This window comes from Cetorhinus maximus, chromosome 15, assembly GCF_964194155.1.
Source record: "Cetorhinus maximus chromosome 15, sCetMax3.hap1.1, whole genome shotgun sequence".
Lineage (NCBI taxonomy): Eukaryota > Metazoa > Chordata > Chondrichthyes > Lamniformes > Cetorhinidae > Cetorhinus > Cetorhinus maximus.
In genome coordinates this window covers 107,575,413-107,587,818 of record NC_135893.1, presented here as the reverse complement: position 1 = coordinate 107,587,818, position 12,406 = coordinate 107,575,413, and the positions used below count along the sequence as shown (strand labels likewise).

Genomic DNA, 12,406 nt, shown 5'->3' with positions numbered 1-12,406 from the left:
TAAAGAATTTGTTTGTCCTCTGAGTAAGTAGCTCAGCAAAGACCAAAAATAGATTGTCAAGGCCAAAATCAATGTACAAATACTTGTAATAAGAGTTTCATAAAAACCACAACTTATAAATGCATAATGCTTGCATAGCACAAATAAGTATTTGAATAGCACATTCATATTGCACATAAACAGCTATAACTGAGTAATATAGAAAACATACCACATCCAGTTTCATTTTCAGATGGATTCATATTAAAGAATGGTGATCTTGTCATGTTTTGTTCTCTCTCAATTGATCTCATTGGAATAATTTCTGATTGCTCCCATCTTCTCTGAAAACCTGGTGAATCCAATGGATTCTGCTGGTAGGGAGATTGCAGTGGAGTTGTGTGGAATGCAGAAGGTTTCCCCTGTTCACTACTACAACAGAAAACAAAAACATTTGCAAAATTGTGTATTTTTAGCCAACTTAATAATGTATCAATTTGCTTTGTAATATCAATCTGTAGAACCACCTGAAGCTCTTCGCTTATATATTGGCAAGGTCCCAGAGAACTGAGAAATGTCATCAATGTAGCTAAGGTCAGAATCTCAACATGACAATCATTAAACAAGTTTAAGATAAATTATTTTAACTACATTATAGTAAATCAATACATTTTTGAAAATTTCCCGTGTCTTCAATTCTTGCAGATGGTTGCTTGTGTGATGTTAAGCTTCTAGAATCTATTTATCATTTGATAATGCTCTCTCACACAAATACTCCTGCTTTTTGGAAGTAATGTGATATGAATAAAGGAACATAGATTATAAGGATGTGTGCTCCCTCTGCAGCATGATGCGTGTTGAATTGTGAATATACCTTATCCTTTGATTCCCTCAAGACTATTTCTCTGAGCCTACAGTGATTACACAATAAACACCTTCGAACTCTCCGTGCATGCTACTGCACTTACCTGTTAAGATAACCACAGGAGACTTAAAAAAACCAGTGCCTCAAAAACAACAGCATCAACAATAATGTTTCCTCAGCTTCTATCAACCTTTATTTAGTCATTATTAGTTGCATATTTTTCATCAAACTGCAGAAAAGCCACTGCATAACAACCTCCCCTAAAAATCACATTTATCATTGTGAAACCTTCATAACATTCTGCCTCACACAACATCGAAACATAGTTTTGAGGCAGGAAACAGTAACAATTTGCATAAAGAAAAACCATATTCATTCCAAAGAAGTACAGAGCACAGACGATAGCAAGGCTATAATTCAATCCCTATGCTCAAATCTCATTCTTAAACATCATGGATTACGTGTTACTAGAAATCCCCCATTAGGTTACAGCCTTATAAAGATTCTCTGTAATGTATAATTCTTAAAAATCGAGCTTTTTACCTTTCTTATGCTTGTAGCACAAAGGACTTATGTTCATTATACCCAAGAAGCTTATTTTCTTGTCTACGTAAACTGGGAGTGGTGATATAGCTAACAGTAACATATTGTCTCACTAACCAGTAGAGGTCAGATAGCACCATCCAATTTCATCCTTCTGGAATCTCAGAAAGGCAGTTACTGCCAAGCTAGAGGGAAAGGAAGAACTGGTGCTGCTAATTGCTGTGATTTATGCCTTTTAAACACTGTATCTCTTTCAGTGATTGAACATCTACATTTCACATTTTACAGGTTACATAGCCTGGGGTTAACAATTATTTTGTTTTGCAGTAACATCATGACCTTAAATTCATATAGTGTAAGGATTTCACTACATTTGCAGAAATTAAAATACAGAAAATCACACTCAGGAACAAACTGGCTAAAAGCATTACAGTAGATACTCATACTTTGCACATATTTACAGCTTAAGAACATTTAACACTAAGTAGAAGGCATTATTATACATAGTACACAGAGTTCATTAAAATATCTGATACGATCATTATCCTTCAATAGCAAACTGTCCTTTCTAGTCTCCTGACATACAGTCTACAACACAATGTGGTTTGGTGTCAGATGATCTCACCTTGTGAGAATATGAGTAAGGAGAGTTTTGGTCCGAAACCTTTCCTTCTGATCTTAGAATGGGAAAGGCATTGAAGATCTGTTGCAAATGCCTTGCTTTAGGGACATTTTTTCCATTTGAAGATTGAATTACCCATCAGATTTGATGAAATTAAAAACAAGAATGGTACTTTTAGCCCTGACAATTGTTGTATTATGCCTTTAAAGGATTGCAGCATGCCATCACTAGAAAGGAAGTGTGTCATGTGATCCAGTTTAGTTTCACCTTTGCTTTGTAGCAGAGCACAGCACATACAGACAGCTCTGCTATTGATGTCTTCAAGCTCTCTGTCCATATATAAATGTCTCCATGTGCCTACTCTCAATAAATGAACCCACAATATGTTTACACAATCCCTTATGAGTGATTGGTGCTTCATATATTATTATAAAAACACAACAAGGTGTGCAGCAGTGGTTCCTTCTAAATGACATAGTGCTCAGCCTGGAGGTAAGATTAAGTACAGGTACAGCATGGTGAACAGTCTTAGATCATGCTACACTGCATGAGATAACCCTCGACGTTTTGATCAGATTGCAGTGAAGCTGCAGTCTTGGAGAGTGTTAAAACCGTAGCATGCTGGCTGAGCAGAAAAGCTTTGAGGACATTGTGCCTAGAGCACCCAAATGAAGAGCTGGTGAACAGATGGATCCCTCATGGTGAGATTGCAGCACATAACCGGTCAGTTCAGTGAGTGGGACAGTGTATTGGGAGGACCAGCGCCGGGTTAGCTCAGTCAAGAAAGGCAAGTGACCAGGGTGTGGGCCAGGTCAATGGGAAGTTGCGGAGAGTCAAACACACAAAAACCATCATAAAAACCGGGCCAGAGAAGGTTGCAATTATAATGGGCAGTTTTGGAAAAGCATGCGAAAGCAGCTACAGCGACACTCATCCCAGGTACTATAGGAGAAGGAAGGTAAAAGGGGTATTGTCAAAATGTCCACAAAATTCCCCAGTTTGAATTGGGATGCATCTGACCTAATGTCCAAATTTGAAATGTTTAAACAGCGTACAGAGCAACGGTTTCTTGATTCAGGTGTGTGTGAACCAGACAAGCAAGCCATAAAAATTCACCTAGCAATTGGGAATGAAGGTCTACACAGGCTGAACACGTCAAGATTAAAAGCAGAAGAGCTAAAGGATCCCTAAAGGTTATGGACTACATTAGAAGACCGGTTCAATATCAGGTTAACCTTCTGTATACATTGACTAGAGTTCATGTCATTTCAACAACAGCCTACAGAATTCATAGCCCACTTTGTCAGAGATGCAGAGAAAAGGGGACGCACTGTGATTTTTCAAACACAGAGCTAGCATATAGAATTGCTGAGTTGGGGATCACATCCACTCCCATGGAAGCATTCCTGAAAGATCTGCTAGACAAGCCCAAAACAAATAGCACCAAAGAGCTACTCAAGGATGGACGTAAATACAAAGTGATCCTCGCAGATCAATGAAGCTTGCAAATCCTAAGTAAAATCCCAGTTGTTGACGCACTTACTTGAACACCCAAGCCTAGCAAGACATGTGGAAGGTGTGATCTTCTGCATGCACCAAGGAAATGCCCAGCTTTCCATCAATTTTGCAAGACATATGGCAGAAAAGGCCATTGGCAGTGGCAGTGAACTAGAGCGAAGGCTGATGCAGCTACAAAGAGCCGTGCACTGATCCAAACAGACCGTATACAATGGGTACCTTCAAGCAATAAGAAAGACCATCCGGTATCTCATCAAAAACATATATCTGCGGTGATTGGCAAACCAGAAAATGACGATGATGTGCACGACAAGACGAAGAGCAGTGAACACCGCCAGTCTTGTGGAAAACAAAGATCACACTGTCCAAAGTGTTTGCCAAGATTCAAATTATCTGCCCGAGGAAAGTTGGCAGCTGCTCGTCATTGGCCCAAGTTTACACAGGGGAAATGCCAACATACTACTCCTGTGAAAACTAAAAGATATGGATCCACAGACATGGAAGGCCATGGCAAAACCTACTACTGTGAAACTCTGAGTGTACAATGGTTCACTGATTTCATGTGCAGGATCCGTAGTCCTGGAGTGCAAGTACAATCAATCCTACTGGGTGTCACAGGTGTTCTACATTGTGGAGACTAAGGGCCCAGCGATCGCAGGCCTACAAGCATGCTGTGAACTCACACTAGTGGCAATTCATGGAATCAGTCAGATATTGTATGGCAGATCAACCTCAGAAACCATTCCAGCACCTCAATTCACAGCCTAACATCGAAATATCCAGAATGTTTTGAAAAAAATCGGCAGTTTCAAGGGAGCTGCAGCATTACATTTGCAGTAGAAAGCAGGTATGTCAACCGATCTGGTACATTTTGCACAATGCAAATGCCAGCAGCTACAGGAAGAAATGGCAAAAGATTCTACACTATAGGAATTGTGGAAAGCCATCATTAAAGGATGGCCTGATTTAATTCAGCATGTCTACAAACATGTGAGACCATTTTGTCCTTTCTGGGATGAGCTAGACATCTCCCAGGGAGTCATTTTTAAAGGCAGGCAGGTCATCTTGCCAGAGTCTTTGCGATCTGACATTCTTCAACAACTTCATCACTCACACATGGGCACAGATCAAATGAGAGAACTTGCAACAGAGACAGTTGTAAACTGTTTTTATTTCTGTTGGACTGTTGCAAAGAACACATCTTTTTATTTCTGTTGGACTGTAGATTAAAATTACAATGGCTGCACTTTGAAAGACATATCTACTGGATCAGTGTGAGGAATATATACAATGTTGCTGTCCTGGAACAGAGTGTGCCATGAAAGACAGGATGGTGCTGAGGAGGAGTCTGGTCTAACGGAGAACTGCCTGGCAACAACATTTTAATTAGCTCCTAAACAGGTGACTAGGGTTCGTGTGAGAGCAGTGCAGCAGAAAAGCTCCTAGCCCAAAAAGAGAAAAGACCTAAAACCTCTCTCTCCTGTGTGTGTAAGATTCCAGTAATTTTACAATAATAGCTAGCTGTTTTCCCCCCTCATATCTGTATAACCTGCTCTCTCTTTGAAAAACCCTTGTCAAGAAGAAAAGGGGAAAATCACCATTAGAGACCTTGAAAAGCAAGTGCTTAACCAGTGAACTAAAGACTGAAAGTGCTGGAAGACCACCTCATGTCCTCAACAAAGAATGGAAAGGAAGTTGGAAAACATCAATCAAAATTAACCCATCGAATCCTGTACTCCAGAATTGGTGCTATTGAACTGTTTTATCCCAACCTTAAAATTTTGTGTCTTATCTGTCTTGTGTGCATGTGTATAGGGATTGAAGAAGGGGTAGAGTTTAGGTTTTAGAGTTAGAAATTAGCAGTTCATATTTCTTTTTTTTGCCACTGATTAAAGGCCATTTTGAGTGCATATGAGTTGGTCCTTGGAGCACACAGATAAACATTTCAAAATTTAAGGAAACAGCCTGGGCAAACTTACATTGAATTTGAAAGGGTTAAGCAAAGTAGTTTTGACAGGTGGATATGAGCATTGGGAGTTGAAACTACCTATGAAGTTCCCAGAAAGATCATTCTCTTGGAAGTAAAAACTCCCTACCTTCTGTAAAAAGAACCCATGTTGAAGACCAAAGGGTTGCAACTGCTAGATAGGCAGCAGCAATGGCTGATGATTATGAACTGATCCATAAAATTAAACCTTTTTTCCGTCACCCCCATAAATTTGGAAAGGATGGAAAGTGGGAGAGTGAAAGGAAGGCAAGTAGTCAGGGTAAAGAATGGATAGCTGGGAATACCTTGAGATCTCCTCCCCAGATCAGGAAGGAAGGTACTGAGGGTAGAGGTGAAACTTTGAAGTTTATGTTTCCATTGTAATAAAGTGGGACATGTGTTCAGAATGCTGAAAGTTGCAAGGGAAGCTCACGGGACTTATTGGGGTTCGTAAGAGTGAAAAGGGAATTCAAAAAGAAAATGCCACGGATCAAATTGTAGCTTTAACTGCCGGCAAGGGCCTAGAGGTAAATGATGCTGTGAACGCAGGTGAAGTGAATAATGTAGATGAGAGATATAAAGGGTTTTTGTCTAAAGGGAAAATAACCCCTTTTTCATCAAATGATGCAGCTAAACCCATAACTATATTAAGCCACACAGGAGTTGCTCAAACTCTTTTCCTGGAGAATGACCTAATTTTCCCTCCAAAGAGTTCAATGAAAGCTAAAGTATTGGCAAACAGGATAAGTGGAGAGGCTATCCTGGTACCATTGTACAAAGTGCAATTGCAATGTGATTTGTTGTCTGGATCAGTGGTTGTAAGAGTGATTAAGAAATTGCCCGTGGAAGGAATTGATTTACTCCTGGGGAATGATTTGGCAGGAGTGAAAGTTTTAGTTTTGCTTATAATCACAGAAAGTCCGAGAGAGGCTAAAGAGACAGAGCAGTTACAAGAACAGGTTCCTGGTATTTTTCCATCATGTGTGGTGACCAGAGTAATGGCTAAACAAAGCCCATAACCAGAGGTCAAAGTAATACCATGAGCAGATGTTAGAGTAGCCAAAACTTTCTTTAGGATTAAGATAATTCAAAGGAAGCATTTGGCATGTCTTCATTAATTGAGGCTCAGAAAGCAGATCCAGAGTTAAATAAGTTAGCACAGTCAGCTCACACTGAAGCCGAGGCTGAAGGAGTTCCGGAGTACTATTACCTTAAAAACGGAGTTCTGATGAGCAAGTGGAGACACCCTCACAGCCTGCGGATGAGGAATAGATGGTTGTTCATCAGATAGCAGTACCGCCCAAATATTGTAAGGAGATATTGCGAGTAGCACATGAAGTTCCTATGGCAGGAAATGTGGGCACATGGAAAACCCAAGCATCGATAAACAGACACTTTACCTGGCCAAGACTTCATAAGAACATAGTGCAATTTTGTAAGACGTGTCATACATGTCAGGTAGTAGGTAAACCTCATCATGTAATCAAGACAGCACCTTTAATACCCATACCAATTTTTGAAGAACCGTTTATTTGGGTATTAATAGATTGTGTAGGGCCAGTACCCAAAACGAAAACAGGAGCAAGTAAAGTAGCACGAGAGCAGACTAATGGAAAAGAGTTGGAGAAACAGGTCAATTCAAAATCCAACACACATGATCCAGAGCAGAGTAATGGTAAAGTGGTGAAATCTAGAAGTACTGGTTGTAAAACAGAGTAAAAGTAAAGAGAGAGCAAGACGGGTCAAGTCGAAATCTAAAAGTCGAGAACAAAGTAAAAGCACAAAGTGAGGAGAAAGGGCCAAATCAAAATCTAGAAGCCAAGATAGAGAACAGAGTAAATGCAAAGATAGAGGGAAAAGAGGCAAATCTAGAAGTAGAGATAGGGTAAAAGATAAAACGAAGAAATAGAAAAACATGCAAACTCAAGAAGCAGTGGCAGGGAACAGGAACACAAAGAAAACTGGGTTAAATCCAATAGTAATGATGCGGAACAGGGCAAGAGTAAAAATCAAGAAAAAGAAAGAGAAAAATCCAAAAGCAAGGAAAAGGATAGAGAAGCCAGTGAGGTACTTTTCCAAAAAACTAAATCAATATCAGAGGGAGTACTCTACAGTAGAAAAAGAAACTCTAGCATTGTTGCTGTCTCTTCAATACTTTGAAGTTTATGTTCGACACAATAACAAAGAAAACCTAATCTACACTGATCACATTTCGCTGGCATTTAGTGAGAAATTTAAAACCTGAAATACGAGACTGTTTAAATGGAGTCTATTGTCTCAACCATTCAATGTAACGATTGTTTACATTGCCGGTAAAGATAATGTAATCGTGGATGCATTGTCCCAGTGTAAATTAATGAAATAAGTATAATGGGGAAGGATGGATGAATGAATGTAAGTCTCATGCTTTGTTGTCCATGTGTCACATACCTTGTGATGAAGCACATTTCTGAAATGGCATTTCATCTCTTTTAAGGGTGGAGGCATGTGAAGAGCCTATTTTTTTTATTTTTCTTAGACTGTGGCTTTAAAATTAGACTGTGGCTTTAAAAAACTGCCATGGCTGCAGTTGAAAGACATGTTCGCTGGAACAGGATGAGGAATATCTACAATGTTGCTATCCTAGAACAGGGGGTGCCATTGGAGAAAAGGAGTTCTGGATTAGGGGGAACTGCCTAATGACAGCATTTTAACTGGCTCCTGACCAGGTGACCAGGGTTTTGTGTGGTGACAGTGCTGGCAGGATAGCTCCTAGCCTGCAAAGAGGGAAGACCTGAAACCTCTCTCTCCTGTGCTTGTGAGATTCCAGCAATTCTGCCATAATAGTTAGCTGGCTATCCCTCACATATCTGTAACCTGCTTTCTCTGAAAACACCTGTCAAGAGGAAAAGGGGAAAAATTAGCAGTAGAGACATTGAAAAGCAAGTTTTTCAACCAATGTACCACAGATTGAAAGTGCTGGGAGACCATCTCGTGTCATCAACAAAAAACTACAAGGAATTTGGAAGACATCAATCAAAATCAACCCAACTAATCTTGTACTCCAGATTGGTGCTATTGAACTGTTTTATCTCATCCTAAAATCTATGTTTTGAGTGTCTTATGTGTGTGTTTGTCTATAGGCGTTTAAGAAGGGGTAGAGTTTAAGCTATTGGGCAGGATTTTCCCCCCATCAGGGGCGAAGTTGAATGGCAGATGCGCACAGGCGCACTTCCGATCGGCGCTCCCAATCGGGTCGTAGTGCCATTTTATGTGGGCGGGCCAATTAAAGCCCACCCAGTGTGACATCTGCACAGAAGCACTATGTGCTCCCTGTGCGGGTGCGGGTGGGGGTTGGGGGGGGGGGGAGAATCCCAAAATCCCAAATTCGAGAGTGTGCTCTTTCGCGCATGCACACAAAAGAGCGCACTCATCTCCCTGAGGCTAAGTGCTGCCTCAGGGAGATTGGCTGTTCTGTGACAAATATTAAAAATAGAAAAAAAAACATTCCTGACATGTCCCCTCGTGTGACACTGTTAAATGAGTTGGGACATGTCCATAATTTTTACAAAAACTTTAATAAAATTTTTAAAGACCCTACAAGAAACTTCATCCCGCCCGTGGATGAGGTTTCATGCTTTTTCTAATTCCTGCCGGGGCTCCTGGCCTTCCCGACAACCTTAAGGTTGGACGGGCAGGTCCATTAATTAGTTTAATGACTCTGTCAATGGCTGTCAATTGGCCATTGACAGGTCGACGGGCGTGCAGCTGATTTTGCTGCCCCCCCCCCGCCTACAGGAAAATTTAAATGGGGCGCGGTGATATCAGGGGTTCCGCCCAACATCACCGCGAGTCATTTTATGCGTCGGCGAGTGGGCCCCGCCCCCCGCTCACCGACGGGAAAATCCTGCCCATTGAGTCAGAAATTAGCAATTCAAATTTCTTTCTTTTGCCACTAGTTAAAGGCAATTTGTTCAATAAACGTTTATTTACTTATTGAGTTTACAAACCTGGTGCTCGCATTCTGTTAACCTATATTAAACAGTTAGGTAGAATTTTTTTTATTAATTCATGGGATGTGTTCATCACTGGCTAGGCCAGTATTTATTACCCATCCCAAATTACCCTTGTTCAGAAGGCATATTTTTTAAAGAGCTGTGGGTCTGGAGTCACATGTAGGCCAGACCAGGTAAGGACGGCAGATTTCCTTCCCTGAAGGACATTAGTGAATCAGATGGGTTTTTACAACAATCGACAATGGTTTCGTGGTCATCATCAGACTTTTAATTCCAGATTTTTATTGGATTCAAATTTCACCGTCTGCCATAGCAGGATTCGAATCCGGGTCCCCAGAGAACTACCATAGGTTTCTGGACCACTATGCCACCAGCTCCCCCTAACTGGGGCAATCTGGTGGTTTGGCCAAACTTTTCACATTTGTCACAGCTCGGAGAACAGTGGGGCTTAATATCACAACGCACTATCTCCAGTGAGTTGTGACAGTGGGCATGAGAGCAAGATGGTGCTTTGAAATGGCAAGTGGCAGGAAGGTCTGGGTCATGCTTGCGGACTGAGTGAAGGTGTTCCACAAAATGGTCACCCAGTCTGCGTTTAGTCTCCCCAGTGTAGAGGAGACCGCATTGGGATCAGTGAATCCAGTAGACAAAATTGAAGGAGGTGCAAGTGAAAGCGCTGCTTCACCTGAAATGAGTGATTAGGATCTGGGACAGTGAGGAGGGAGGAGGTAAAGGAGCAGTTATTGCACCTTCTGCGATTGCATGGGAAGGTGCCGTGGGGAGGGAATGAGGAGTTGGGGGTGAAGGAAGAGTGGACCAGGGTGTCACAGAGGGTACGGTCCCTATAGACTGCTGATGGGGGGATGAGGGGAAGATGTGTTTGGTGGTGGCATCATGCTGGAGTTGGCAGAAATGGCAGAGGATGATACTTTGAATGAGGAGGCTGGTGGGTTAAAAGTGAAGACAAAGGGCCCCTAACATCGTTCTGGGAGGGAGGGGAAGGTGTGAGGGCAGAGGCGTGGGAGATGGGCCAGACACGGTTGAGGACCCTGTCAACCACAGTGGGTGGGAACCCTCAGTTAAGAAAAAAGGAAAACATATTAGAAGTGCTGTTTTGGAAGGTGGCATCATCTCAACAGATACGATAGAGGTGGAGGAACTGGGATAATGGGATGGTGTCCTTACAGGAAGCAGGGTATAAGCTGTAGTCAAGGTAGCTGTGGATTCTAAACATGAGGGATGGAACTTCAGTTGAATCCAAGTGGGGTAAGTCGGAGACGGAGACAGTCACTGAGGAAGGACATATGGCTGTGAAAGTCAGTTTTGGTAAACATCTTGTCAAACACCAGGAGGAAAATGGAAAGCAATGAGAGTAAACAGGGTGAAAGAGACAAATGGAAATCCTATTGGATAGAAGAGCAGTACTTCGTCAAGGTTGGCATTCCTGGCAGTGAATTAAACACTAAGATAAAAGCAAAATGCTGCAGGTGCTGGAAATCTGAAATGGAAACAAAAAATACTGGAAAAACTCAGGAGGCCTGGCAACATTTGTGGAGAAAGAAATAGAGTTAACATTTCAAGTCCGTATGACTCTTTGTTAGAGCTAAAGGGTAGTAGAAATGTGATGGGATTTATACTGTTTAAGAAGGGGTGGAGCAGGTGGAGCAAGATCGAAGGTTAGGGATAGAGCTAAGGAAATATTCACAAAGACGTCATGGACTCAAGACAAAGGGAGTGCTAATGATAGTGGCAGAGACTAAATAAGGTGCTGATAGTGGCTTAAAGGTAAGATAGCAGAAAGTGTTAATAGCAGAACAAGGGTCAGCACTCTGTGAAAGCACAATATAGAAACCAGTGACAATGGCCCTGTTGGTGGGAACAGGATGGGGGCGGTTGGAGAAAAAGGATTTAAAAAATGAATAAATAAATAAATAGTTAAATAAATAAATTAAAATTTTAAAAAATTGGATTTAAAAAGGGCTAAAGAGTTCATGGTCTGAAGTTGTTGAACTCAATGTTAAGTCCTGAAGGCTGTAATCGGAAGATGAGGTGCTGTTCCTCCAGTTTGAGTTGGGCTTCACTGGAACATTGTAGCAGGCCAAGGACAGACATGTGGGCATGAGAGCAGGATGATGTGTTGAAATGGCAAGCAACAGGAAGGTCTGGGCCATGCTTTCAGACTGAACGAAGATGTTCCTCAAAGCGGTCACCCAGTCTGTGTTTAGTCTCCCCAATGTAGAGGAGTCCGCATTTTTTGAAATCTTTTTTCTCCACACCCTACCCCTTACATCAGGGCCATCTGTCACTGGTTTCCATGTTGTGCATTCACAGAGCACTGGCCCTTGTTCTGCTATTAACACCTTCTGCTATCTTACCTTTACGCCACTATCAGCACCTCCTTTAGTCTTTACCACTACCATTAACACTCCCTTTGTCTTGTGTCCATGACATCTTTGTCAATCTCTCCTTAGCCCCCCACCTATCTCTGACCTTATTTTGCTCCACCTGCTTCACCCCCTCTGAAACAGTATAAATTTCATCACATTTTCACTTCTCTTTAGCTCTGTAGACAAGTCATATGGACTCAAAATGTTAACTCTGTTTCTCTCTCCACAAATGCTGCCAGACCTGCTGAGTTTTTCCAGCATTTATTGTTTTTGTTTTAGTATTATAAAGTCTTACTGCTGTAACCAGTCTATATGGTCTTGTTAAAAATACAATGGGCAAATTTACAAAAGATTTACTGGACACCCCACGGCCTTGAAATTACACTGCTGGAAAACAGGTAAGAATTTATATGAATGCTTAATGTATTTATCTAAAATTTCCTTATCTGCCATTTCAACAGAGGAATCTAAAATAAACAGATTACTGTCTCGGATAAAATAGCAGACTAA

At 41.4% G+C, this 12,406-nt stretch overlaps 1 protein-coding gene across 1 annotated transcript in view; it reads right to left on the bottom strand.

Annotated features, from left to right (window-relative positions):
- LOC144691099 (transmembrane channel-like protein 5) overlaps positions 1–12,406 on the bottom strand; it is a 264,020-nt gene that overhangs the window by 159,927 nt on the left and 91,687 nt on the right. Inside the window, exon 3 of the mRNA XM_078559169.1 lies at positions 212–408. Coding sequence (XP_078415295.1) covers positions 212–408 — 197 coding nt within the window. The remainder of the gene's footprint in view (positions 1–211; positions 409–12,406) is intronic.